The following is a 26,500-nucleotide window of genomic DNA, read 5'->3' on the forward strand; positions in this document are numbered from 1 at the left end:
GGCTCCCTGCCCGCTGCGATCTCAGGGCTCTTTCACGTCCAAGAAGGCCGCGCAGCAGCCAGCAGCCGCGCGGCTCAGGGTGCAGACAGCGCGACGGATCCAGCGCAGGCAGCCTGAGAAATCCGGGTGCGGGCACCATCCGGCGGGACGCCGAGAGGGACGGCGCTCTGCAGGGCGCGCGCCTTCTACGTTCTCGGCGATCTGCAGTCCGTCTCCGGCGTTGGGCCACAGGGCCGGTGCAATCGGCTGGGACGCGCTTTCCTCTGCGGGCTCAGGCTCTCTGGCGGCTGCTGCTGGGGTCCCCAGCGAGACGCTGGGCCTGGGCTGCGCGGGGCTTGCCTCCCAGGGGCTCTGGTCACCCGTAGAGCGTCTGTACCGCTCGTAGACCGAGGGCAGCCGCCAACAAGGACTGCAAAGCAGTTGCCCGTCGTAAGCGCCACCGGGGCCTGCCCCCTCTCCCAGTACCGGGTAGAGAGGCAGCGGCCACGGCGCGGAATCTTCGGAGATCGGCCACCACGGACGCCGGGAATGTGGCGCGCACTCAGCGGCATCCCAGGCCGGATTCACGACGTCGAGAAAGTGCTGCTCCATCGCAGAGACCTCGGACCAGGAGGACACAAGCGTCTGAGCTGATGCACGAGCCAAAGCCTTCAGCCGTACCAGCAGCCTCGGTATTTATGCTCTTCTCCCTGCTGCGCGGATGCAAACCGGACGTCAAAAACAAACAAAAAAAAAGTCCGTGTACTTGAAAACGGAATTACCCGCAACCCACAAACTCAAGTGAAACGGTAAACGCGAAAGAAATACGAATCAACGGGCACGGAGCAACGAGCAATCACCACCACAGGACAAGGTAGGGAGAACCAGGAGCAAAGCAAAGAGAGAAGCCACCCTGTGGCGGGGTGGGGGTGCGGGGCCGACCAGTGAACCCCGCAGGGAGGAGACGACCCCACGGGTCTCCCTGAAATCAGCGCCCCGGCACCCCCTCTAGCCTTCTGCTCCCAGAGAGACGTTGCTAGAGAGCAACCCGGAGAAATCACACCCACCGCCACAGGGCCAGCCCCCGCAGAGAAAACAGCGTTGCAGGGGTGCGAAAACGCGAATTTGAAGCCGGAGTTCTAGCACACCAACAACGCCACCGTCAAAAAATCCGTAACCCGAATGAAATACGAAAAAAGGGGCAAAGTACACGGAACAACCCACTGCTCAGAAGTATGTGGCAGCAACTATTAGCAAATCCTACAGAGAACTCTCCCTGCAGCAGGGGGCCAGCAAGTAGCGGTGCGGGGGCGTGGGGGGGGGGCGCTGGAAATCAGGTTGTGCCGAAAATCACCGCACAACCAACTCCACAGGGGCTCTACGCAAGGAACACTGCTGGAGAAGAAACCGGAGAAAGCACACTCGCTCACACAGGGCAAACTACAGCTGGGCCAACGACGGTGCAGGGCTCCAAACACCGTTAGGCACGCAGATGCATGTGCACTGACGGCACTGTCCAAAAATCCGTCCACGGAACAAATTCACAGCAAGGAGCTCAGTGCAAGACACCACCTACCAGTGAGAAGTCTGTGGCAGGAACTATTGGCAATACGTAGGGAGAACTCTCCTTGCAGCAGGGGCACATCATTTAGGGCTTCAGGGGGGAGGAAACCAAGTGGTCCCTGAAATAATCCCCCACAAACACCACTGGGTCTCTATGCTCACAGACACACTCCCGGAGGGAAATCGGAGAAATCCGACAGGGTGCAACCGGTCTAGGGAAGGCAAAGCCCCGAGCCTGGCTGGGCCCCAACAAGCCCAAACTGAAGAGGGACTTAATCTGCGTTAGCAACGTCACACTCAAAAATACCGTCGTCGTACACCAAATGAAATACGGGAAAGGGGGCACCGTGCACGGTACAATCAGTGGGTGGGACCGTCGTAGCACATCTCATAGTGAAACCACAGGGAACCAACTCTGCAGGTGGCAGAGAGCAGCCAGGCAGGCAGGGAGAGAAAGAACCCATCCAGGGTGGAAAGGAAACCACTGGGTCCCTGAAAACGACACCCAGCTGTGTTCCTCTAGGGCTGTGTGTCAGTAGAGACTTTGCAGGAGCGAAACCTGTGAAATCAGCAGCTCTGCAAGAGGGCCTGCTGGGCCAGCCAACCCACAGCGTTGCTGTGGTCCAGAAAAGCGTATCCGTAAGTGGACTTAACCCGCGCTAACGACGTCAACGTCAAGGATTCCGTAGTCCCAAACAGGCAAAGAAAGGGGCATAGTGCAGGGCACAATCGGTAGGTCAGGACAGCTAGGAAGAACTGCTGACAAAACGCACAGACCCCAAACCCCGCAGCCGGGGGAGAGGAGTTAGCCGTGGAGAGAGGCGACACAATCACCATCCTCCCAGGGCTCCGCACGCTGTCGAGCCCCTCTAGTGCTCTGCGCCGACAGGGACGTTCCGGTAAGGAAACCGGAAAAAATCCTGCACTCCGCAACAGGGCGAACGTGAGCAGAGCCAACAGCGGTGCCGTGGTCCGGGATCCGCCGTTGACAACGGAGTGAATCGGCACTCACGACGTCAACGTCGAGAAAACGGTAGACACGATTTCATAGGCGTAAAGGAGCACAGAGCAGGGATCAACCATCAGGGGCCCACAAGGCGGCCCGATCCTTCGGCACACGGCACAGAGAACCAGCCCCGCAGAGCCCGGAAAGCAAGGAGCGGGGTAGAGAGGCGAGGCAAGCAACGGTCTCCTTGAAGTAGGCACACAGCCCGCAGTCCAGAGCTCTGCCGCCAGACACGTTGCTGGAGAGAAACCGGAGAAATCGGCTGCCTTGCGTCGGCCGAGAGGTGCCAGAGAGCCGAGGGCACTGAGCCTTGTCCATCAACCAAACGCTCGTAGTTGACAGCGGAGCTGACCCGCTCTAACGTCCTCTGTGTAAGTAAACGCGTCCAAAAGTAAAAGTCTGTAATGAACGCAGCCGGTTAGTACCAGTGACTGTCAGTCATTAGAGCCAGTATGGAGCAGCGACAGTAAAAGCCAGAAAATAAAAGCAAGAAGTGTAGAGGACGCAGCGAGCGAGGACACGGCAAGACCAGGGCTGCCGGGACAAAGAGACGATAATTGCCAGGGGACACTGAAGGAACACCACGCCATTTTATTGTGCCGCGGACGGCCCCCAAAGGCTCCCTGCCCGCTGCGATCTCAGGGCTCTTTCACGTCCAAGAAGGCCGCGCAGCAGCCAGCAGCCGCGCGGCTCAGGGTGCAGACAGCGCGACGGATCCAGCGCAGGCAGCCTGAGAAATCCGGGTGCGGGCACCATCCGGCGGGACGCCGAGAGGGACGGCGCTCTGCAGGGCGCGCGCCTTCTACGTTCTCGGCGATCTGCAGTCCGTCTCCGGCGTTGGGCCACAGGGCCGGTGCAATCGGCTGGGACGCGCTTTCCTCTGCGGGCTCAGGCTCTCTGGCGGCTGCTGCTGGGGTCCCCAGCGAGACGCTGGGCCTGGGCTGCGCGGGGCTTGCCTCCCAGGGGCTCTGGTCACCCGTAGAGCGTCTGTACCGCTCGTAGACCGAGGGCAGCCGCCAACAAGGACTGCAAAGCAGTTGCCCGTCGTAAGCGCCACCGGGGCCTGCCCCCTCTCCCAGTACCGGGTAGAGAGGCAGCGGCCACGGCGCGGAATCTTCGGAGATCGGCCACCACGGACGCCGGGAATGTGGCGCGCACTCAGCGGCATCCCAGGCCGGATTCACGACGTCGAGAAAGTGCTGCTCCATCGCAGAGACCTCGGACCAGGAGGACACAAGCGTCTGAGCTGATGCACGAGCCAAAGCCTTCAGCCGTACCAGCAGCCTCGGTATTTATGCTCTTCTCCCTGCTGCGCGGATGCAAACCGGACGTCAAAAACAAACAAAAAAAAAGTCCGTGTACTTGAAAACGGAATTACCCGCAACCCACAAACTCAAGTGAAACGGTAAACGCGAAAGAAATACGAATCAACGGGCACGGAGCAACGAGCAATCACCACCACAGGACAAGGTAGGGAGAACCAGGAGCAAAGCAAAGAGAGAAGCCACCCTGTGGCGGGGTGGGGGTGCGGGGCCGACCAGTGAACCCCGCAGGGAGGAGACGACCCCACGGGTCTCCCTGAAATCAGCGCCCCGGCACCCCCTCTAGCCTTCTGCTCCCAGAGAGACGTTGCTAGAGAGCAACCCGGAGAAATCACACCCACCGCCACAGGGCCAGCCCCCGCAGAGAAAACAGCGTTGCAGGGGTGCGAAAACGCGAATTTGAAGCCGGAGTTCTAGCACACCAACAACGCCACCGTCAAAAAATCCGTAACCCGAATGAAATACGAAAAAAGGGGCAAAGTACACGGAACAACCCACTGCTCAGAAGTATGTGGCAGCAACTATTAGCAAATCCTACAGAGAACTCTCCCTGCAGCAGGGGGCCAGCAAGTAGCGGTGCGGGGGCGTGGGGGGGGGGGCGCTGGAAATCAGGTTGTGCCGAAAATCACCGCACAACCAACTCCACAGGGGCTCTACGCAAGGAACACTGCTGGAGAAGAAACCGGAGAAAGCACACTCGCTCACACAGGGCAAACTACAGCTGGGCCAACGACGGTGCAGGGCTCCAAACACCGTTAGGCACGCAGATGCATGTGCACTGACGGCACTGTCCAAAAATCCGTCCACGGAACAAATTCACAGCAAGGAGCTCAGTGCAAGACACCACCTACCAGTGAGAAGTCTGTGGCAGGAACTATTGGCAATACGTAGGGAGAACTCTCCTTGCAGCAGGGGCACATCATTTAGGGCTTCAGGGGGGAGGAAACCAAGTGGTCCCTGAAATAATCCCCCACAAACACCACTGGGTCTCTATGCTCACAGACACACTCCCGGAGGGAAATCGGAGAAATCCGACAGGGTGCAACCGGTCTAGGGAAGGCAAAGCCCCGAGCCTGGCTGGGCCCCAACAAGCCCAAACTGAAGAGGGACTTAATCTGCGTTAGCAACGTCACACTCAAAAATACCGTCGTCGTACACCAAATGAAATACGGGAAAGGGGGCACCGTGCACGGTACAATCAGTGGGTGGGACCGTCGTAGCACATCTCATAGTGAAACCACAGGGAACCAACTCTGCAGGTGGCAGAGAGCAGCCAGGCAGGCAGGGAGAGAAAGAACCCATCCAGGGTGGAAAGGAAACCACTGGGTCCCTGAAAACGACACCCAGCTGTGTTCCTCTAGGGCTGTGTGTCAGTAGAGACTTTGCAGGAGCGAAACCTGTGAAATCAGCAGCTCTGCAAGAGGGCCTGCTGGGCCAGCCAACCCACAGCGTTGCTGTGGTCCAGAAAAGCGTATCCGTAAGTGGACTTAACCCGCGCTAACGACGTCAACGTCAAGGATTCCGTAGTCCCAAACAGGCAAAGAAAGGGGCATAGTGCAGGGCACAATCGGTAGGTCAGGACAGCTAGGAAGAACTGCTGACAAAACGCACAGACCCCGAACCCCGCAGCCGGGGGAGAGGAGTTAGCCGTGGAGAGAGGCGACACAATCACCATCCTCCCAGGGCTCCGCGCGCTGTCGCGCCCCTCTAGTGCTCTGCGCCGACAGGGACGTTCCGGTAAGGAAACCGGAAAAAATCCTGCACTCCGCAACAGGGCGAACGTGAGCAGAGCCAACAGCGGTGCCGTGGTCCGGGATCCGCCGTTGACAACGGAGTGAATCGGCACTCACGACGTCAACGTCGAGAAAACGGTAGACACGATTTCATAGGCGTAAAGGAGCACAGAGCAGGGATCAACCATCAGGGGCCCACAAGGCGGCCCGATCCTTCGGCACACGGCACAGAGAACCAGCCCCGCAGAGCCCGGAAAGCAAGGAGCGGGGTAGAGAGGCGAGGCAAGCAACGGTCTCCTTGAAGTAGGCACACAGCCCGCAGTCCAGAGCTCTGCCGCCAGACACGTTGCTGGAGAGAAACCGGAGAAATCGGCTGCCTTGCGTCGGCCGAGAGGTGCCAGAGAGCCGAGGGCACTGAGCCTTGTCCATCAACCAAACGCTCGTAGTTGACAGCGGAGCTGACCCGCTCTAACGTCCTCTGTGTAAGTAAACGCGTCCAAAAGTAAAAGTCTGTAATGAACGCAGCCGGTTAGTACCAGTGACTGTCAGTCATTAGAGCCAGTATGGAGCAGCGACAGTAAAAGCCAGAAAATAAAAGCAAGAAGTGTAGAGGACGCAGCGAGCGAGGACACGGCAAGACCAGGGCTGCCGGGACAAAGAGACGATAATTGCCAGGGGACACTGAAGGAACACCACGCCATTTTATTGTGCCGCGGACGGCCCCCAAAGGCTCCCTGCCCGCTGCGATCTCAGGGCTCTTTCACGTCCAAGAAGGCCGCGCAGCAGCCAGCAGCCGCGCGGCTCAGGGTGCAGACAGCGCGACGGATCCAGCGCAGGCAGCCTGAGAAATCCGGGTGCGGGCACCATCCGGCGGGACGCCGAGAGGGACGGCGCTCTGCAGGGCGCGCGCCTTCTACGTTCTCGGCGATCTGCAGTCCGTCTCCGGCGTTGGGCCACAGGGCCGGTGCAATCGGCTGGGACGCGCTTTCCTCTGCGGGCTCAGGCTCTCTGGCGGCTGCTGCTGGGGTCCCCAGCGAGACGCTGGGCCTGGGCTGCGCGGGGCTTGCCTCCCAGGGGCTCTGGTCACCCGTAGAGCGTCTGTACCGCTCGTAGACCGAGGGCAGCCGCCAACAAGGACTGCAAAGCAGTTGCCCGTCGTAAGCGCCACCGGGGCCTGCCCCCTCTCCCAGTACCGGGTAGAGAGGCAGCGGCCACGGCGCGGAATCTTCGGAGATCGGCCACCACGGACGCCGGGAATGTGGCGCGCACTCAGCGGCATCCCAGGCCGGATTCACGACGTCGAGAAAGTGCTGCTCCATCGCAGAGACCTCGGACCAGGAGGACACAAGCGTCTGAGCTGATGCACGAGCCAAAGCCTTCAGCCGTACCAGCAGCCTCGGTATTTATGCTCTTCTCCCTGCTGCGCGGATGCAAACCGGACGTCAAAAACAAACAAAAAAAAAGTCCGTGTACTTGAAAACGGAATTACCCGCAACCCACAAACTCAAGTGAAACGGTAAACGCGAAAGAAATACGAATCAACGGGCACGGAGCAACGAGCAATCACCACCACAGGACAAGGTAGGGAGAACCAGGAGCAAAGCAAAGAGAGAAGCCACCCTGTGGCGGGGTGGGGGTGCGGGGCCGACCAGTGAACCCCGCAGGGAGGAGACGACCCCACGGGTCTCCCTGAAATCAGCGCCCCGGCACCCCCTCTAGCCTTCTGCTCCCAGAGAGACGTTGCTAGAGAGCAACCCGGAGAAATCACACCCACCGCCACAGGGCCAGCCCCCGCAGAGAAAACAGCGTTGCAGGGGTGCGAAAACGCGAATTTGAAGCCGGAGTTCTAGCACACCAACAACGCCACCGTCAAAAAATCCGTAACCCGAATGAAATACGAAAAAAGGGGCAAAGTACACGGAACAACCCACTGCTCAGAAGTATGTGGCAGCAACTATTAGCAAATCCTACAGAGAACTCTCCCTGCAGCAGGGGGCCAGCAAGTAGCGGTGCGGGGGCGTGGGGGGGGGGGGCGCTGGAAATCAGGTTGTGCCGAAAATCACCGCACAACCAACTCCACAGGGGCTCTACGCAAGGAACACTGCTGGAGAAGAAACCGGAGAAAGCACACTCGCTCACACAGGGCAAACTACAGCTGGGCCAACGACGGTGCAGGGCTCCAAACACCGTTAGGCACGCAGATGCATGTGCACTGACGGCACTGTCCAAAAATCCGTCCACGGAACAAATTCACAGCAAGGAGCTCAGTGCAAGACACCACCTACCAGTGAGAAGTCTGTGGCAGGAACTATTGGCAATACGTAGGGAGAACTCTCCTTGCAGCAGGGGCACATCATTTAGGGCTTCAGGGGGGAGGAAACCAAGTGGTCCCTGAAATAATCCCCCACAAACACCACTGGGTCTCTATGCTCACAGACACACTCCCGGAGGGAAATCGGAGAAATCCGACAGGGTGCAACCGGTCTAGGGAAGGCAAAGCCCCGAGCCTGGCTGGGCCCCAACAAGCCCAAACTGAAGAGGGACTTAATCTGCGTTAGCAACGTCACACTCAAAAATACCGTCGTCGTACACCAAATGAAATACGGGAAAGGGGGCACCGTGCACGGTACAATCAGTGGGTGGGACCGTCGTAGCACATCTCATAGTGAAACCACAGGGAACCAACTCTGCAGGTGGCAGAGAGCAGCCAGGCAGGCAGGGAGAGAAAGAACCCATCCAGGGTGGAAAGGAAACCACTGGGTCCCTGAAAACGACACCCAGCTGTGTTCCTCTAGGGCTGTGTGTCAGTAGAGACTTTGCAGGAGCGAAACCTGTGAAATCAGCAGCTCTGCAAGAGGGCCTGCTGGGCCAGCCAACCCACAGCGTTGCTGTGGTCCAGAAAAGCGTATCCGTAAGTGGACTTAACCCGCGCTAACGACGTCAACGTCAAGGATTCCGTAGTCCCAAACAGGCAAAGAAAGGGGCATAGTGCAGGGCACAATCGGTAGGTCAGGACAGCTAGGAAGAACTGCTGACAAAACGCACAGACCCCGAACCCCGCAGCCGGGGGAGAGGAGTTAGCCGTGGAGAGAGGCGACACAATCACCATCCTCCCAGGGCTCCGCACGCTGTCGAGCCCCTCTAGTGCTCTGCGCCGACAGGGACGTTCCGGTAAGGAAACCGGAAAAAATCCTGCACTCCGCAACAGGGCGAACGTGAGCAGAGCCAACAGCGGTGCCGTGGTCCGGGATCCGCCGTTGACAACGGAGTGAATCGGCACTCACGACGTCAACGTCGAGAAAACGGTAGACACGATTTCATAGGCGTAAAGGAGCACAGAGCAGGGATCAACCATCAGGGGCCCACAAGGCGGCCCGATCCTTCGGCACACGGCACAGAGAACCAGCCCCGCAGAGCCCGGAAAGCAAGGAGCGGGGTAGAGAGGCGAGGCAAGCAACGGTCTCCTTGAAGTAGGCACACAGCCCGCAGTCCAGAGCTCTGCCGCCAGACACGTTGCTGGAGAGAAACCGGAGAAATCGGCTGCCTTGCGTCGGCCGAGAGGTGCCAGAGAGCCGAGGGCACTGAGCCTTGTCCATCAACCAAACGCTCGTAGTTGACAGCGGAGCTGACCCGCTCTAACGTCCTCTGTGTAAGTAAACGCGTCCAAAAGTAAAAGTCTGTAATGAACGCAGCCGGTTAGTACCAGTGACTGTCAGTCATTAGAGCCAGTATGGAGCAGCGACAGTAAAAGCCAGAAAATAAAAGCAAGAAGTGTAGAGGACGCAGCGAGCGAGGACACGGCAAGACCAGGGCTGCCGGGACAAAGAGACGATAATTGCCAGGGGACACTGAAGGAACACCACGCCATTTTATTGTGCCGCGGACGGCCCCCAAAGGCTCCCTGCCCGCTGCGATCTCAGGGCTCTTTCACGTCCAAGAAGGCCGCGCAGCAGCCAGCAGCCGCGCGGCTCAGGGTGCAGACAGCGCGACGGATCCAGCGCAGGCAGCCTGAGAAATCCGGGTGCGGGCACCATCCGGCGGGACGCCGAGAGGGACGGCGCTCTGCAGGGCGCGCGCCTTCTACGTTCTCGGCGATCTGCAGTCCGTCTCCGGCGTTGGGCCACAGGGCCGGTGCAATCGGCTGGGACGCGCTTTCCTCTGCGGGCTCAGGCTCTCTGGCGGCTGCTGCTGGGGTCCCCAGCGAGACGCTGGGCCTGGGCTGCGCGGGGCTTGCCTCCCAGGGGCTCTGGTCACCCGTAGAGCGTCTGTACCGCTCGTAGACCGAGGGCAGCCGCCAACAAGGACTGCAAAGCAGTTGCCCGTCGTAAGCGCCACCGGGGCCTGCCCCCTCTCCCAGTACCGGGTAGAGAGGCAGCGGCCACGGCGCGGAATCTTCGGAGATCGGCCACCACGGACGCCTGGAATGTGGCGCGCACTCAGCGGCATCCCAGGCCGGATTCACGACGTCGAGAAAGTGCTGCTCCATCGCAGAGACCTCGGACCAGGAGGACACAAGCGTCTGAGCTGATGCACGAGCCAAAGCCTTCAGCCGTACCAGCAGCCTCGGTATTTATGCTCTTCTCCCTGCTGCGCGGATGCAAACCGGACGTCAAAAACAAACAAAAAAAAAGTCCGTGTACTTGAAAACGGAATTACCCGCAACCCACAAACTCAAGTGAAACGGTAAACGCGAAAGAAATACGAATCAACGGGCACGGAGCAACGAGCAATCACCACCACAGGACAAGGTAGGGAGAACCAGGAGCAAAGCAAAGAGAGAAGCCACCCTGTGGCGGGGTGGGGGTGCGGGGCCGACCAGTGAACCCCGCAGGGAGGAGACGACCCCACGGGTCTCCCTGAAATCAGCGCCCCGGCACCCCCTCTAGCCTTCTGCTCCCAGAGAGACGTTGCTAGAGAGCAACCCGGAGAAATCACACCCACCGCCACAGGGCGAGCCCCCGCAGAGAAAACAGCGTTGCAGGGGTGCGAAAACGCGAATTTGAAGCCGGAGTTCTAGCACACCAACAACGCCACCGTCAAAAAATCCGTAACCCGAATGAAATACGAAAAAAGGGGCAAAGTACACGGAACAACCCACTGCTCAGAAGTATGTGGCAGCAACTATTAGCAAATCCTACAGAGAACTCTCCCTGCAGCAGGGGGCCAGCAAGTAGCGGTGCGGGGGCGTGGGGGGGGGCGCTGGAAATCAGGTTGTGCCGAAAATCACCGCACAACCAACTCCACAGGGGCTCTACGCAAGGAACACTGCTGGAGAAGAAACCGGAGAAAGCACACTCGCTCACACAGGGCAAACTACAGCTGGGCCAACGACGGTGCAGGGCTCCAAACACCGTTAGGCACGCAGATGCATGTGCACTGACGGCACTGTCCAAAAATCCGTCCACGGAACAAATTCACAGCAAGGAGCTCAGTGCAAGACACCACCTACCAGTGAGAAGTCTGTGGCAGGAACTATTGGCAATACGTAGGGAGAACTCTCCTTGCAGCAGGGGCACATCATTTAGGGCTTCAGGGGGGAGGAAACCAAGTGGTCCCTGAAATAATCCCCCACAAACACCACTGGGTCTCTATGCTCACAGACACACTCCCGGAGGGAAATCGGAGAAATCCGACAGGGTGCAACCGGTCTAGGGAAGGCAAAGCCCCGAGCCTGGCTGGGCCCCAACAAGCCCAAACTGAAGAGGGACTTAATCTGCGTTAGCAACGTCACACTCAAAAATACCGTCGTCGTACACCAAATGAAATACGGGAAAGGGGGCACCGTGCACGGTACAATCAGTGGGTGGGACCGTCGTAGCACATCTCATAGTGAAACCACAGGGAACCAACTCTGCAGGTGGCAGAGAGCAGCCAGGCAGGCAGGGAGAGAAAGAACCCATCCAGGGTGGAAAGGAAACCACTGGGTCCCTGAAAACGACACCCAGCTGTGTTCCTCTAGGGCTGTGTGTCAGTAGAGACTTTGCAGGAGCGAAACCTGTGAAATCAGCAGCTCTGCAAGAGGGCCTGCTGGGCCAGCCAACCCACAGCGTTGCTGTGGTCCAGAAAAGCGTATCCGTAAGTGGACTTAACCCGCGCTAACGACGTCAACGTCAAGGATTCCGTAGTCCCAAACAGGCAAAGAAAGGGGCATAGTGCAGGGCACAATCGGTAGGTCAGGACAGCTAGGAAGAACTGCTGACAAAACGCACAGACCCCAAACCCCGCAGCCGGGGGAGAGGAGTTAGCCGTGGAGAGAGGCGACACAATCACCATCCTCCCAGGGCTCCGCACGCTGTCGAGCCCCTCTAGTGCTCTGCGCCGACAGGGACGTTCCGGTAAGGAAACCGGAAAAAATCCTGCACTCCGCAACAGGGCGAACGTGAGCAGAGCCAACAGCGGTGCCGTGGTCCGGGATCCGCCGTTGACAACGGAGTGAATCGGCACTCACGACGTCAACGTCGAGAAAACGGTAGACACGATTTCATAGGCGTAAAGGAGCACAGAGCAGGGATCAACCATCAGGGGCCCACAAGGCGGCCCGATCCTTCGGCACACGGCACAGAGAACCAGCCCCGCAGAGCCCGGAAAGCAAGGAGCGGGGTAGAGAGGCGAGGCAAGCAACGGTCTCCTTGAAGTAGGCACACAGCCCGCAGTCCAGAGCTCTGCCGCCAGACACGTTGCTGGAGAGAAACCGGAGAAATCGGCTGCCTTGCGTCGGCCGAGAGGTGCCAGAGAGCCGAGGGCACTGAGCCTTGTCCATCAACCAAACGCTCGTAGTTGACAGCGGAGCTGACCCGCTCTAACGTCCTCTGTGTAAGTAAACGCGTCCAAAAGTAAAAGTCTGTAATGAACGCAGCCGGTTAGTACCAGTGACTGTCAGTCATTAGAGCCAGTATGGAGCAGCGACAGTAAAAGCCAGAAAATAAAAGCAAGAAGTGTAGAGGACGCAGCGAGCGAGGACACGGCAAGACCAGGGCTGCCGGGACAAAGAGACGATAATTGCCAGGGGACACTGAAGGAACACCACGCCATTTTATTGTGCCGCGGACGGCCCCCAAAGGCTCCCTGCCCGCTGCGATCTCAGGGCTCTTTCACGTCCAAGAAGGCCGCGCAGCAGCCAGCAGCCGCGCGGCTCAGGGTGCAGACAGCGCGACGGATCCAGCGCAGGCAGCCTGAGAAATCCGGGTGCGGGCACCATCCAGCGGGACGCCGAGAGGGACGGCGCTCTGCAGGGCGCGCGCCTTCTACGTTCTCGGCGATCTGCAGTCCGTCTCCGGCGTTGGGCCACAGGGCCGGTGCAATCGGCTGGGACGCGCTTTCCTCTGCGGGCTCACGCTCTCTGGCGGCTGCTGCTGGGGTCTCCAGCGTCTCTAGCGTCTCCAGCGAGACGCTGGGCCTGGGCTGCGCGGGGCTTGCCTCCCAGGGGCTCTGGTCACCCGTAGAGCGTCTGTACCGCTCGTAGACCGAGGGCAGCCGCCAACAAGGACTGCAAAGCAGTTGCCCGTCGTAAGCGCCACCGGGACCTGCCCCCTCTCCCAGTACCGGGTAGAGAGGCAGCGGCCACGGCGCGGAATCTTCGGAGATCGGCCACCACGGACGCCGGGAATGTGGCGCGCACTCAGCGGCATCCCAGGCCGGATTCACGACGTCGAGAAAGTGCTGCTCCATCGCAGAGACCTCGGACCAGGAGGACACAAGCGTCTGAGCTGATGCACGAGCCAAAGCCTTCAGCCGTACCAGCAGCCTCGGTATTTATGCTCTTCTCCCTGCTGCGCGGATGCAAACCGGACGTCAAAAACAAACAAAAAAAAGTCCGTGTACTTGAAAACGGAATTACCCGCAACCCACAAACTCAAGTGAAACGGTAAACGCGAAAGAAATACGAATCAACGGGCACGGAGCAACGAGCAATCACCACCACAGGACAAGGTAGGGAGAACCAGGAGCAAAGCAAAGAGAGAAGCCACCCTGTGGCGGGGTGGGGGTGCGGGGCCGACCAGTGAACCCCGCAGGGAGGAGACGACCCCACGGGTCTCCCTGAAATCAGCGCCCCGGCACCCCCTCTAGCCTTCTGCTCCCAGAGAGACGTTGCTAGAGAGCAACCCGGAGAAATCACACCCACCGCCACAGGGCCAGCCCCCGCAGAGAAAACAGCGTTGCAGGGGTGCGAAAACGCGAATTTGAAGCCGGAGTTCTAGCACACCAACAACGCCACCGTCAAAAAATCCGTAACCCGAATGAAATACGAAAAAAGGGGCAAAGTACACGGAACAACCCACTGCTCAGAAGTATGTGGCAGCAACTATTAGCAAATCCTACAGAGAACTCTCCCTGCAGCAGGGGGCCAGCAAGTAGCGGTGCGGGGGCGTGGGGGGGGGGCGCTGGAAATCAGGTTGTGCCGAAAATCACCGCACAACCAACTCCACAGGGGCTCTACGCAAGGAACACTGCTGGAGAAGAAACCGGAGAAAGCACACTCGCTCACACAGGGCAAACTACAGCTGGGCCAACGACGGTGCAGGGCTCCAAACACCGTTAGGCACGCAGATGCATGTGCACTGACGGCACTGTCCAAAAATCCGTCCACGGAACAAATTCACAGCAAGGAGCTCAGTGCAAGACACCACCTACCAGTGAGAAGTCTGTGGCAGGAACTATTGGCAATACGTAGGGAGAACTCTCCTTGCAGCAGGGGCACATCATTTAGGGCTTCAGGGGGGAGGAAACCAAGTGGTCCCTGAAATAATCCCCCACAAACACCACTGGGTCTCTATGCTCACAGACACACTCCCGGAGGGAAATCGGAGAAATCCGACAGGGTGCAACCGGTCTAGGGAAGGCAAAGCCCCGAGCCTGGCTGGGCCCCAACAAGCCCAAACTGAAGAGGGACTTAATCTGCGTTAGCAACGTCACACTCAAAAATACCGTCGTCGTACACCAAATGAAATACGGGAAAGGGGGCACCGTGCACGGTACAATCAGTGGGTGGGACCGTCGTAGCACATCTCATAGTGAAACCACAGGGAACCAACTCTGCAGGTGGCAGAGAGCAGCCAGGCAGGCAGGGAGAGAAAGAACCCATCCAGGGTGGAAAGGAAACCACTGGGTCCCTGAAAACGACACCCAGCTGTGTTCCTCTAGGGCTGTGTGTCAGTAGAGACTTTGCAGGAGCGAAACCTGTGAAATCAGCAGCTCTGCAAGAGGGCCTGCTGGGCCAGCCAACCCACAGCGTTGCTGTGGTCCAGAAAAGCGTATCCGTAAGTGGACTTAACCCGCGCTAACGACGTCAACGTCAAGGATTCCGTAGTCCCAAACAGGCAAAGAAAGGGGCATAGTGCAGGGCACAATCGGTAGGTCAGGACAGCTAGGAAGAACTGCTGACAAAACGCACAGACCCCGAACCCCGCAGCCGGGGGAGAGGAGTTAGCCGTGGAGAGAGGCGACACAATCACCATCCTCCCAGGGCTCCGCACGCTGTCGAGCCCCTCTAGTGCTCTGCGCCGACAGGGACGTTCCGGTAAGGAAACCGGAAAAAATCCTGCACTCCGCAACAGGGCGAACCTGAGCAGAGCCACCAGCGGTGCCGTGGTCCGGGATCCGCCGTTGACAACGGAGTGAATCGGCACTCACGACGTCAACGTCGAGAAAACGGTAGACACGATTTCATAGGCGTAAAGGAGCACAGAGCAGGGATCAACCATCAGGGGCCCACAAGGCGGCCCGATCCTTCGGCACACGGCACAGAGAACCAGCCCCGCAGAGCCCGGAAAGCAAGGAGCGGGGTAGAGAGGCGAGGCAAGCAACGGTCTCCTTGAAGTAGGCACACAGCCCGCAGTCCAGAGCTCTGCCGCCAGACACGTTGCTGGAGAGAAACCGGAGAAATCGGCTGCCTTGCGTCGGCCGAGAGGTGCCAGAGAGCCGAGGGCACTGAGCCTTGTCCATCAACCAAACGCTCGTAGTTGACAGCGGAGCTGACCCGCTCTAACGTCCTCTGTGTAAGTAAACGCGTCCAAAAGTAAAAGTCTGTAATGAACGCAGCCGGTTAGTACCAGTGACTGTCAGTCATTAGAGCCAGTATGGAGCAGCGACAGTAAAAGCCAGAAAATAAAAGCAAGAAGTGTAGAGGACGCAGCGAGCGAGGACACGGCAAGACCAGGGCTGCCGGGACAAAGAGACGATAATTGCCAGGGGACACTGAAGGAACACCACGCCATTTTATTGTGCCGCAGACGGCCCCCAAAGGTTCCCTGCCCGCTGCGATCTCAGGGCTCTTTCACGTCCAAGAAGGCCGCGCAGCAGCCAGCAGCCGCGCGGCTCAGGGTGCAGACAGCGCGACGGATCCAGCGCAGGCAGCCTGAGAAATCCGGGTGCGGGCACCATCCGGCGGGACGCCGAGAGGGACGGCGCTCTGCAGGGCGCGCGCCTTCTACGTTCTCGGCGATCTGCAGTCCGTCTCCGGCGTTGGGCCACAGGGCCGGTGCAATCGGCTGGGACGCGCTTTCCTCTGCGGGCTCAGGCTCTCTGGCGGCTGCTGCTGGGGTCCCCAGCGAGACGCTGGGCCTGGGCTGCGCGGGGCTTGCCTCCCAGGGGCTCTGGTCACCCGTAGAGCGTCTGTACCGCTCGTAGACCGAGGGCAGCCGCCAACAAGGACTGCAAAGCAGTTGCCCGTCGTAAGCGCCACCGGGGCCTGCCCCCTCTCCCAGTACCGGGTAGAGAGGCAGCGGCCACGGCGCGGAATCTTCGGAGATCGGCCACCACGGACGCCGGGAATGTGGCGCGCACTCAGCGGCATCCCAGGCCGGATTCACGACGTCGAGAAAGTGCTGCTCCATCGCAGAGACCTCGGACCAGGAGGACACAAGCGTCTGAGCTGATGCACGAGCCAAAGCCTTCAGCCGTACCAGCAGCCTCGGTATTTATGCTCTTCTCCCTGCTGCGCGGATGCAAACCGGACGTCAAAAACAAACAAAAAAAAAGTCCGTGTACTTGAAAACGGAATTACCCGCAACCCACAAACTCAAGTGAAACGGTAAACGCGAAAGAAATACGAAACAACGGGCACGGAGCAACGAGCAATCACCACCACAGGACAAGGTAGGGAGAACCAGGAGCAAAGCAAAGAGAGAAGCCACCCTGTGGCGGGGTGGGGGTGCGGGGCCGACCAGTGAACCCCGCAGGGAGGAGACGACCCCACGGGTCTCCCTGAAATCAGCGCCCCGGCACCCCCTCTAGCCTTCTGCTCCCAGAGAGACGTTGCTAGAGAGCAACCCGGAGAAATCACACCCACCGCCACAGGGCGAGCCCCCGCAGAGAAAACAGCGTTGCAGGGGTGCGAAAACGCGAATTTGAAGCCGGAGTTCTAGCACACCAACAACGCCACCGTCAAAAAATCCGTAACCCGAATGAAATACGAAAAAAGGGGCAAAGTACACGGAACAACCCACTGCTCAGAAGTATGTGGCAGCAACTATTAGCAAATCCTACAGAGAACTCTCCCTGCAGCAGGGGGCCAGCAAGTAGCGGTGCGGGGGCGTGGGGGGGGGCGCTGGAAATCAAGTTGTGCCGAAAATCACCGCACAACCAACTCCACAGGGGCTCTACGCAAGGAACACTGCTGGAGAAGAAACCGGAGAAAGCACACTCGCTCACACAGGGCAAACTACAGCTGGGCCAACGACGGTGCAGGGCTCCAAACACCGTTAGGCACGCAGATGCATCTGCACTGACGGCACTGTCCAAAAATCCGTCCACGGAACAAATTCACAGAAAGGAGCTCAGTGCAAGACACCACCTACCGGTGAGAAGTCTGTGGCAGGAACTATTGGCAATACGTAGGGAGAACTCTCCTTGCAACAGGGGCACATCATTTAGGGCTTCAGCGGGGAGGAAACCAAGTGCTCCCTGAAATAATCCCCCACAAACACCACTGGGTCTCTATGCTCACAGACACACTCCCGGAGGGAAATCGGAGAAATCCGACAGGCTGCAACCGGTCTAGGGAAGGCAAAGCCCCGAGCCTGGCTGGGCCCCAACAAGCCCAAACTGAAGAGGGACTTAATCTGCGTTAGCAACGTCACACTCAAAAATACCGTCGTCGTACACCAAATGAAATACGGGAAAGGGGGCACCGTGCACGGTACAATCAGTGGGTGGGACCGTCGTAGCACATCTCATAGTGAAACCACAGGGAACCAACTCTGCAGGTGGCAGAGAGCAGCCAGGCGGGCAGGGAGAGAAAGAACCCATCCAGTGTGGAATGGAAACCCCTGGGTCCCTGAAAACGGCACCCATTGTGGCCCTCTAGGGCTGTGTGTCAGTAGAGACTTTGCTGGAGAGAAACCTGAGAAATCAGCAGCTCTGGAAGAGGGCTTCCTGGGCCAGTCAACCCACAGCGTTGCCGTTGTCCAAAAAATCTTATTAGAGAACGGACTTAACCGCACTACCAATGTCATCTTCAAGGATTCTGTAGACCCAAAGAGGCCAAGAACGTAGCTTAGAGCAGGGCACAAGGTATAGTTCAGGACTACCTAGGTGGATCTTTGCAAATCATACAGAGCAGTATCACTGCAGGCAGGGAAGAGCTGTGATAAGCACCCACCTACACCCCTCTAGGGTTCCCAGCCCCTAGCGACACTGCTGGAGAGAACTCGCAGAGATCTTACAGGCTGTAATGGGGCTGTTGAGGACACAGCCCACAGCTTTGCTGTGCTCCAAAACACCGCATTTGGGTTTGTTTTAGTTTTAGTTTTGGGGGGCGTTATTTTTAGAGGGGGGAGGGAGGGAAAAGAGAGGGAGAGGAACATCAGTGTGCTGTTGCTGCTTCTGTGCTCCCAGCTGGGAAACCTGGCCCTGAAAGCAGGCCTGTGCCCTGACTGGGAATCGAACCCGTGACTCTTTGGTTCACAGGCTGGCGCTCAACTCACTGAGCCACACCAACTGGGACCAAAAGAAAAGCATATCTGAGAAAGGACTTAACTTAACAATGTCAACTAAAGGATTTCATAGACCCAAAAAGACGACGAAAGGAGCATAGAGCGAGAACTATCTGTAGGTCAGAACTCCCTAGGAGGAACTGTGGGCAAAACGCACAGACCACAAACCCTGCAGCCAGGGGAGAGCAGCTAGCTGTGGAGGGAGGACATGGAATCATTATTGTCCTTGTGTTAACCGGCTGGCTGGCGCGCTCCCCTAGGGCTCTGTGCCATCAGGGACCTTGCTGGAGGAAAGCCGGGGACATCATACACGCTGCAGCAGGGCGAAGGCCGGCACAGCCAACAGTGGTGCAGTGGCCCAAAGACGCCCAACCCGAAATGGAGCTCATCCACACTAACCTCGTCAGAGCCCGAAACCCTTACACCCTTTGAAATACGAACATTGGAGCATAGAGTAGGGACAATCCATTAAGTCGGATCTATATATCTGCAACTATTACCAAATGGCTGCGAGATACATCCCTGCAACTGGGGCACAGCAGTTAGAGGCGCAGTGGTCCAAAGAGTCGTGATGGAAAACGCTGTTAATCTGCACTAAGTGCTTCAGTGTCAACATGGAGAAAATCCACATATCCCACGAAACAGGAATAAAGGGGCACAGAGGGCAGAGCCGTCAGTGGGTCAGAACAATGTAGCAAGACCCATCAGCAAACAGTAGAGGGAAGTAACTGTGCACATGGCAGAAAGCAGCGAGGCAAGCAGGGAGGCAAAGAAACTACACTCAGGTGCTGTGAAAGCAGCACACAGCCATCGCCTCCAGGGCTGTGTGTCAGGAGAGGCTTTGCTGGAGAGAAACCTGAGAAATCAGCCTCCCTGCACCCTGGCTTGCTGGGGCAGCCGGCCCACGTGTATGCTGCTGACTACGTAAAGTCAGTATGTGTATTTTCAGAGAAAGACATTCACTCCATTTTGTCTGGACTGTAATTCAACTTTGTCATAAAGAGTACTGGTAATTCCAGATCTTTCATCATCTCTGCAGTATTTCCCTGTCTGGTGTTAGGGAAAGAGGGTGGAGCCCTGAGCTTCCCTTCCCTTCCCTGGCCTAAGGAAGCACTTGCAGGTGACTCCAGGGCAGATTCAGCACCCCACCCCCAGAGGCTGTGTTCAGGCTGGCTGGGAAGGCGAGACATTTGTATCTCTAACAACAAATCGGCTCAGAACCTGACATTTACAGAGTAGGTATGAAACCCACGTTTGCCGGATCTTTATTTTGGAACCCTTTATATTCATTTTACTAATTTCAACATTTTTGTTTGAATTCATTTGATCATGGTCAGGATGCTCAGACGCATCTTCTACCCTGTCACTTAACTGACTTGCTCTCTCTACAGTTACTCTGCATAGTATGGAGAGAAGTTAAGCCCAAAGTACAACTACAGCTATGCTGCCCAGCTTTGCTCAACAGTCGTTTGGACCCATAATTCCTTGGATCCAGGAAGCCAGCCCGTGTTAAGTTGCGTCAGGATTTCCCATACCGCCAGGAGGAGAAGGCTGGTGTTGGAATCATGCAGCAACGGTAATGGTGAGATACAGACCTACTTCAAAGCTGTGAACCTGAGGGAACGAGATTCCTCTTAGAATTAATTAGATGTGAGTATGTCTTTGTGGCCTCCTTTCTTTTGAACCCTTAATGGCTTTTCAATTTTCTTTACCTCCTGAAAGCAGCACAGAGGTTGAGGCTGTGATTCTGTTAACGATTGGATTGGATCACACTTGTCTTCTCTCCTGGAGGTGAAGGAGGTCAGAAGTAGCCTCTCCCAAACGTGCCTCCTTGGACTGTGTTGAGCTGAAGGCAATCAAGGCCCCGCAGATTCAAGAAAAACTTTGACCTCTCCCTCAGCTACCTGGAGCATGAAAGGGCCTGGGTGGGGATAGTTGCGGGGCCACCTTTCTCTCTGAACGGCCTGTCTCTATGGCAGGGCGATCCTCTCCCTGCCCTGTGAACTCCTCCCCTCCCCTCAGAAACCCCAGGACCCTCACCCATTCCTGCGCTCAGGAAAGCACCTGAGCCTCAAGGGCCTGACTAGGCCCCTGCAGAGCAAACCATTGGAGAGAAACTACGTGTAGGAGAAGCAAGAGCCAACGCCTTGGAAGGGTGCTCTCCTAGGGTCTCGCTGTCAGGCGGAAACCAGCGCCTGTTGTTGCCTAACTCGGGATCCCAGCACGGAGAAATCACGCTCATCACCGAGCAGGTGTGTGCTGCGCTGGCATCGCTCCCTGCGAGCCTGGGCGGCCCGAGAGTGAGATGAGAGGCAGGGCTAGAGCACAACCTGCTCACTGGGTCCGGTTCCTGCCTGGGGCGCCCCAGCCAGCCCCAGCCTGCCCCAGATGCGGGGCTGGGGAAGACCGCAGGGCCACTGAGAGCACCTGGCTGGCCACCACCCCCGCGGCTACAAGGAGAAACCATCGGAGAAGCCGCGAGCCAGGCGGGCAGTGCTCCAAACCGCGTGTGACAAAGCAGCTGTGCCGCGGGGATCGAGAAAAGGCGGAGCACGCGGCGCATCTCACGCTGCCAGGGCCCAGAGGGGTGCAAACAGCGGTGTGGTGGCCGACGCGAAAACTGTCTTGACGCATTCGGGGGTGCAGCCACCCAGAAACTGCCGACCTGGGACTTAAGGGGCGCTAATACCGGAAGATCCGGGTCCTAGAGGTGAAAAGAAAAGAAAATGTAGTAAAATAAAATAAAATAAAACAAAATAAAATAAAATAAAATAAAATATAATAAAATAAAATAAAAAAATAAAATAAAAAATAAAAAATAAAATAAAATAAAATAAATAAAATAAAATAAAACAAATCAAAACAACAAAACAAAATAAAATAAAATAAAATGTAAATAAAATAAAATAATTAAAATAAAATAAAACAAAACAACACAAAATAAAATAAAGTAAAATAAAATGTAATTAAAATAAAATAAAATAAAATGATAAAAATCACAGTAGTGGGATTTCCTGGCTTGGAAATTCCGACAGTGGGATTTCCTGGCTTGGAAATTCCGACAGCGGGATTTCCTGGCTTGGAAATTCCGACAGCGGATATTACACACCACCACCCAAATTTATTTCGTGTAAATAACTTCGAATATGGGAAAGGAACTTCAGTTTTCTTCCTAATATGGTATGTGGCCGTGGCTTCTAACCAACCCTGTGGCTTCTGGAAACCCCCGACTGTGATCACCAATCATTGTAAAGGGCAACGCGCTTCCTTTTTCTCCTCTTCATAAGCTGTGCTTCCTGCTGCTTTTCAGATAGTCTCCTATCAAGCAGGAGCTCTAAATATTCTTCCAAGGCTGTGGGGTGCGCACGAGAGTCCTGTTGAAGCCCCCACCCCAGTCCCTGCCTGTGGGTGGCGGTTCTGGCGCCCCGAGCCCACAGGGCTCCAGACTCCCCGAGGGCGGTGACTGCAGGATGACTTCAGGGACCCCTTGTGTCTTCGCCTGCCAGCACCAGTGCCTGCTCTCCAGGCACTGCATGGTTCTCTGATTTGTGTCGGTGGTGCTGCTACGCTGTCTCGCCAGAATGCTTGTATGATGTTCTCGGACCTTTGGAGCTAGAGCGTATCTATTTTCTCGGGCACCGTAGGCCCGGATCAGCTCTGCGGGTTCTCCATTTCTCATCAGCAATTCTGCTTTGGGCTCAGAAGCCTAGAGGGCAGTGAGTGCAGGTTGGTCCAGGCACCTGCTGTTTCCCAGCCTTTGCGGGCAGTTGCCTGCTGTCCACGTTCTGGAGGCTGTGTTGTCCAGGTTTCTTTCCTGGGTCTGGCCGTGCTGTTTTGCCGGTGTGCTTGCAGTCTGCTCTGGGCTCTCCAGTACATCTTTTTTCGTATTGTTTTGAGTCTATTTATTTTCTTGCATGGTTCAAGGCAGCTGGGTCCGTTACAAATTCCTGGGTTTTTTCGATGTCTGGCTTGCATGCACCCACCAGCCAGGGGAGTGTAAATACCCAGGCCGCTGGCACCTGGGCAGGCTTGGCCTCCTGCATCAGCTGGGACGCTTGTGACCTCCTGGTCCGAGGTCTGGGCCATGGAGCAGAACTTTTTCGACGCTGTGAAGCCGGCTTGGGAGTCCGCAGGCGGGGCGCCACAGCCCCGGCCTCCGTGGTTACTGGCCTCCGAAGACTCGGGCCGTGGCCTCTGCCCCCCTACCCGGTACTGGGAGAGTCGGCAAGCCACCTCTGCACTTAGGACGAATTTTCCACACCTTCTTGGCGGCTGACGTCGGTCACCGAGCGGTGCTCACTCCTAAACGGAGCCCAGAGCCCCTGCGAGCCAAGCGCAGCGCAGCCCAGTCCTGGCCTCGGGAGAGGGACACAGAGGACGCCCCCAGCACCTGCCGGAGCTCCTGAGCCCGCAAAGGAAAGCGCGTGGCAGCAGCGTTCCGTGGGCCTGCCGCCGATGCCACAGACGGACTGGAGCCCACTCAGATTGTGACCGCGCGCCACCTTCAGAGTGCCGCACAGCTCGGGGCCTCGCTGGGCGCGCACCTTCAAAGGTCCTGGCGATCTGCAGTCCGTCTCCCGCGTAGGGCGACAGGGCCAGCGAAAGCCGCTGGGACCCGGATTCCTTCGCGGGCTCAGGCTCGCTGGCGGCTGCTGCTGGGGTCTTTAGTGCCTCTAGCGAGAGGCTCGGAATGCGCTGCGCTGGGCTTGCCTCACAGGGGCTCTGGGCTCCGGTGAAGAGTCTGTACCGCTGGTGGACCGAGCGCAGCCACCAACAGGACTGCAAAGCACTTCCCCGTTGTAAGCGCCACCGTAGCCTGGTAGCAGGGTGCTGCCAAAGGGAGGGGGGGGCGCGCAAAGAAGGATTTGTAGTGGGGTGGAGAACTCAGGGTATTCAGGAAATAGAAAAAATATATGAAGGATGTCCTCACCCCCACAAGTCTGAGCTGAGGGTTGGGACGCCTGGAGCAGGGCCATTGGGAGTTGATTTGAATAGCAACAGCTTCGCAGCTAACCTCCCGCATGGTCATTTAACGTATCTGTCACCTTTAACTGTTTCCATGGATATGTTAAATAGCTGTGGCGACCCTTAGGGCCCGGGGCACAGGAGTGACTTCCACCCAAGATGTAATGAGGCAGCTCCCCCTGGTTACAGCACCTGCTGGAGAGCTTGCAGAGCATTGGTTCCTTGCCAGGTGAAGTCAGTTATGGGAGGAGTTGGAAATAGGGCTGCAGAGGAAGCAGCCCTATTGGTGCTGGGATTGAAACCCAGGGGCAGCAGCCTTGCTGGGAGAGCACCACTTGGCTTTGGCGAGAGTCAGAACCACATGGATTTGGGGTGCTCCCTTTTCTCATGTGGCTTAGGAAGCAGGAGACACTTTGCCTGGAAGAAAGGGGGTGAGAGGACTCTTGCTGGTGAGACATGAGAAGGTGCCACAGGGTTTGGCATTAACTGGAGATCTCCACACGACACACAGCTGATGGTGCCGGGAACCCAAGCCAGGGACTTCTACTTCTTTTCCTGAGAAACAGTATCCTGGACCTCCAGGAGGGGAGAATGAAGGACTGTTGTGTCTGTGCGTATTGTACAGAACTTTACTCGTTTCCATGCACACACGGAGTCATACTCTCAGTCTGTATGAGTGCTAAATAAATAATTCCTTTCATTTTCACCAATGTCTGGCATTGAAAGATGTCTTTCCCCTGACACCTGGCAAGTAGAACAAGTAAGGAGTGGGGGCGGGGGGGGCAATGCCTAGAGCAAAAGGGGGGTCCATTCAGTAACAATATACCATCCACCAAACCCACCACGTGGTCTGTACTATAGCAGCCTGGGGACTCTCCCAGTAACTGGTGGAGGGACAGGAGTCACAGCTCAGAGTTTTCAGACATAAGCAACCACAGAGGCTGGAGCTGTGGAGCCCAGTACAGGCGTACCACATTGGCTTCACAATCTCAAGAAAGTGCTGCTCCATCGCAGAGACCTCAGCCCAGGAGGCCACAAGTGGCCAAGCTCATGCAGGAACCAAAGCCTTCAGCGGTACCAGCAGCATGGGTGATTATGCTCTCTTCGCTGGTGGGTGGATATAAGTCAGACGTCAAAAACAACAAAAAAACCCCGAGTAGTTGAAAACGGAATTACCCGCAATGCACAAACTCAAGTGAAAAGGTAGACGTGAAAGAAATACGAATCAACGGGCACGGGGCAACGAACAATCACCACCACAGGACAAGGTAGGGAGAACCAGGAGCAAAGCAAAGACAGAAGACACCCTGTGGCGGGGTGGGGGTGCGGGGCCGACCAGTGAACCCCGCAGGGAGGAGACGACCCCACGGGTCTCCCTGAAATCAGCGCCCAGGCACCCCCTCTAGGCTTCTGCGCCCAGAGAGACGTTGCTAGAGAGCAACCCGGAGAAATCACACCCACCGCCACAGGGCCAGCCCCCGCAGAGAAAACAGCGTTGCAGGGGTGTGAAAACGCGAATTTGAAGCCGGAGTTCTAGCACACCAACAACTCCACCGTCAAAAAATCCGTAACCCGAATGAAATACGAAAAAAGGGGCAAAGTACACGGAACAACCCACTGCTCAGAAGTATGTGGCAGCAACTATTTGCAAAGCATACAGAGAACTCTCCCTGCAGCAGGGGGCCAGCAAGTAGCGGTGCGGGGGCGTGGGGGGGGGGGGCGCTGGAAATCAACTTGTGCCGAAAATCACCGCACAACCAACTCCACAGGGGCTCTACGCAAGGAACACTGCTGGAGAAGAAACCGGAGAAAGCACACTCGCTCACACAGGGCAAACTACAGCTGGGCCAACGACGGTGCAGGGCTCCAAACACCGTTAGGCACGCAGATGCATCTGCACTGACGGCACTGTCCAAAAATCCGTCCACGGAACAAATTCACAGAAAGGAGCTCAGTGCAAGACACCACCTACCGGTGAGAAGTCTGTGGCAGGAACTATTGGCAATACGTAGGGAGAACTCTCCTTGCAGCAGGGGCACATCATTTAGGGCTTCAGGGGGGAGGAAACCAAGTGGTCCCTGAAATAATCCCCCACAAACACCACTGGGTCTCTATGCGCACAGACACACTCCCGGAGGGAAATCGGAGAAATCCGACAGGGTGCAACCGGTCTAGGGAAGGCAAAGCCCCAGCGAGGCTGGGCCCCAAAAGCCCAAACTGAAGAGGGACTTAATCTGCGTTAGCAACGTCACACTCAAAAATACCGTCGTCGTGCACGAAATGAAATACGGGAAAGGGGGCACCGTGCAGGGTACAATCAGTGGGTGGGAACGTGGTAGCAGATCCCATAGCGAAACCACAGGGAACCAACTGTGCAGGTGGCAGAGAGCAGCCAGGCAGGCAGGGAGAGAAAGAACCCATCCAGTGTGGAATGGAAACCCCTGGGTCCCTGAAAACGGCACCCAGCTGGGGCCCTCTAGGGCTGTGTGTCAGTAGAGACTTTGCTGGAGCGAAACCTGAGAAATCAGCAGCTCTGCAAGAGGGCCTGCTGGGCCAGCCAACCCACAGCGTTGCTGTGGTCCAGAAAAGCGTATCCGTAAGTGGACTTAACCCACTTGACGGCGCTAACGACGTCAACGTCAAGGATTCCGTAGTCCCAAACAGGCAAAGAAAGGGGCATAGTGCAGGGCACAATCGGTAGGTCAGGACAGCTAGGAAGAACTGCTGACAAAACGCACAGACCCCAAACCCCGCAGCCGGGGGAGAGGAGTTAGCCGTGGAGAGAGGCGACACACAATCACCATCCTCCCAGGGCTCCGCGCGCTGTCGCGCCCCTCTAGTGCTCTGCGCCGACAGGGACGTTCCGGTAAGGAAACCGGAAAAATCCTGCACTCCGCAACAGGGCGAACGTGAGCAGAGCCAACAGCGGTGCCGTGGTCCGGGATCCGCCGTTGACAACGGAGTGAATCGGCACTCACGACGTCAACGTCGAGAAAACGG

At 57.3% G+C, this 26,500-nt stretch overlaps 6 protein-coding genes across 6 annotated transcripts; all 6 read right to left on the reverse strand.

The window, feature by feature from the left end:
• Positions 1-21: 21 nt before the first annotated feature.
• Positions 22-591, reverse strand: LOC139440730 (annexin-2 receptor-like). The gene has a single exon (XM_071220729.1). The coding sequence runs from the start codon at positions 589-591 to the stop codon at positions 22-24; it is 570 nt and encodes a 189-aa protein (XP_071076830.1).
• A 2,595-nt stretch (positions 592-3,186) lies between these two features.
• Positions 3,187-3,756, reverse strand: LOC139440731 (annexin-2 receptor-like). Its single transcript, XM_071220731.1, has one exon. The coding sequence runs from the start codon at positions 3,754-3,756 to the stop codon at positions 3,187-3,189; it is 570 nt and encodes a 189-aa protein (XP_071076832.1).
• Positions 3,757-6,352: 2,596 nt separating this feature from the next.
• On the reverse strand, positions 6,353-6,922 carry LOC139440732 (annexin-2 receptor-like). Its single transcript, XM_071220732.1, has one exon. The coding sequence runs from the start codon at positions 6,920-6,922 to the stop codon at positions 6,353-6,355; it is 570 nt and encodes a 189-aa protein (XP_071076833.1).
• A 2,597-nt stretch (positions 6,923-9,519) lies between these two features.
• Positions 9,520-10,089, reverse strand: LOC139440733 (annexin-2 receptor-like). Its single transcript, XM_071220734.1, has one exon. It carries the CDS (start codon positions 10,087-10,089, stop codon positions 9,520-9,522), a length of 570 nt encoding a protein of 189 aa, XP_071076835.1.
• A 2,594-nt stretch (positions 10,090-12,683) lies between these two features.
• On the reverse strand, positions 12,684-13,271 carry LOC128780227 (annexin-2 receptor-like). The gene has a single exon (XM_071220735.1). The coding sequence runs from the start codon at positions 13,269-13,271 to the stop codon at positions 12,684-12,686; it is 588 nt and encodes a 195-aa protein (XP_071076836.1).
• A 2,594-nt stretch (positions 13,272-15,865) lies between these two features.
• On the reverse strand, positions 15,866-16,435 carry LOC139440734 (annexin-2 receptor-like). The gene has a single exon (XM_071220736.1). It carries the CDS (start codon positions 16,433-16,435, stop codon positions 15,866-15,868), a length of 570 nt encoding a protein of 189 aa, XP_071076837.1.
• Positions 16,436-26,500: the final 10,065 nt, after the last annotated feature.

This window comes from Desmodus rotundus, chromosome 1 (genome assembly GCF_022682495.2).
Source record: "Desmodus rotundus isolate HL8 chromosome 1, HLdesRot8A.1, whole genome shotgun sequence".
NCBI lineage: Eukaryota > Metazoa > Chordata > Mammalia > Chiroptera > Phyllostomidae > Desmodus > Desmodus rotundus.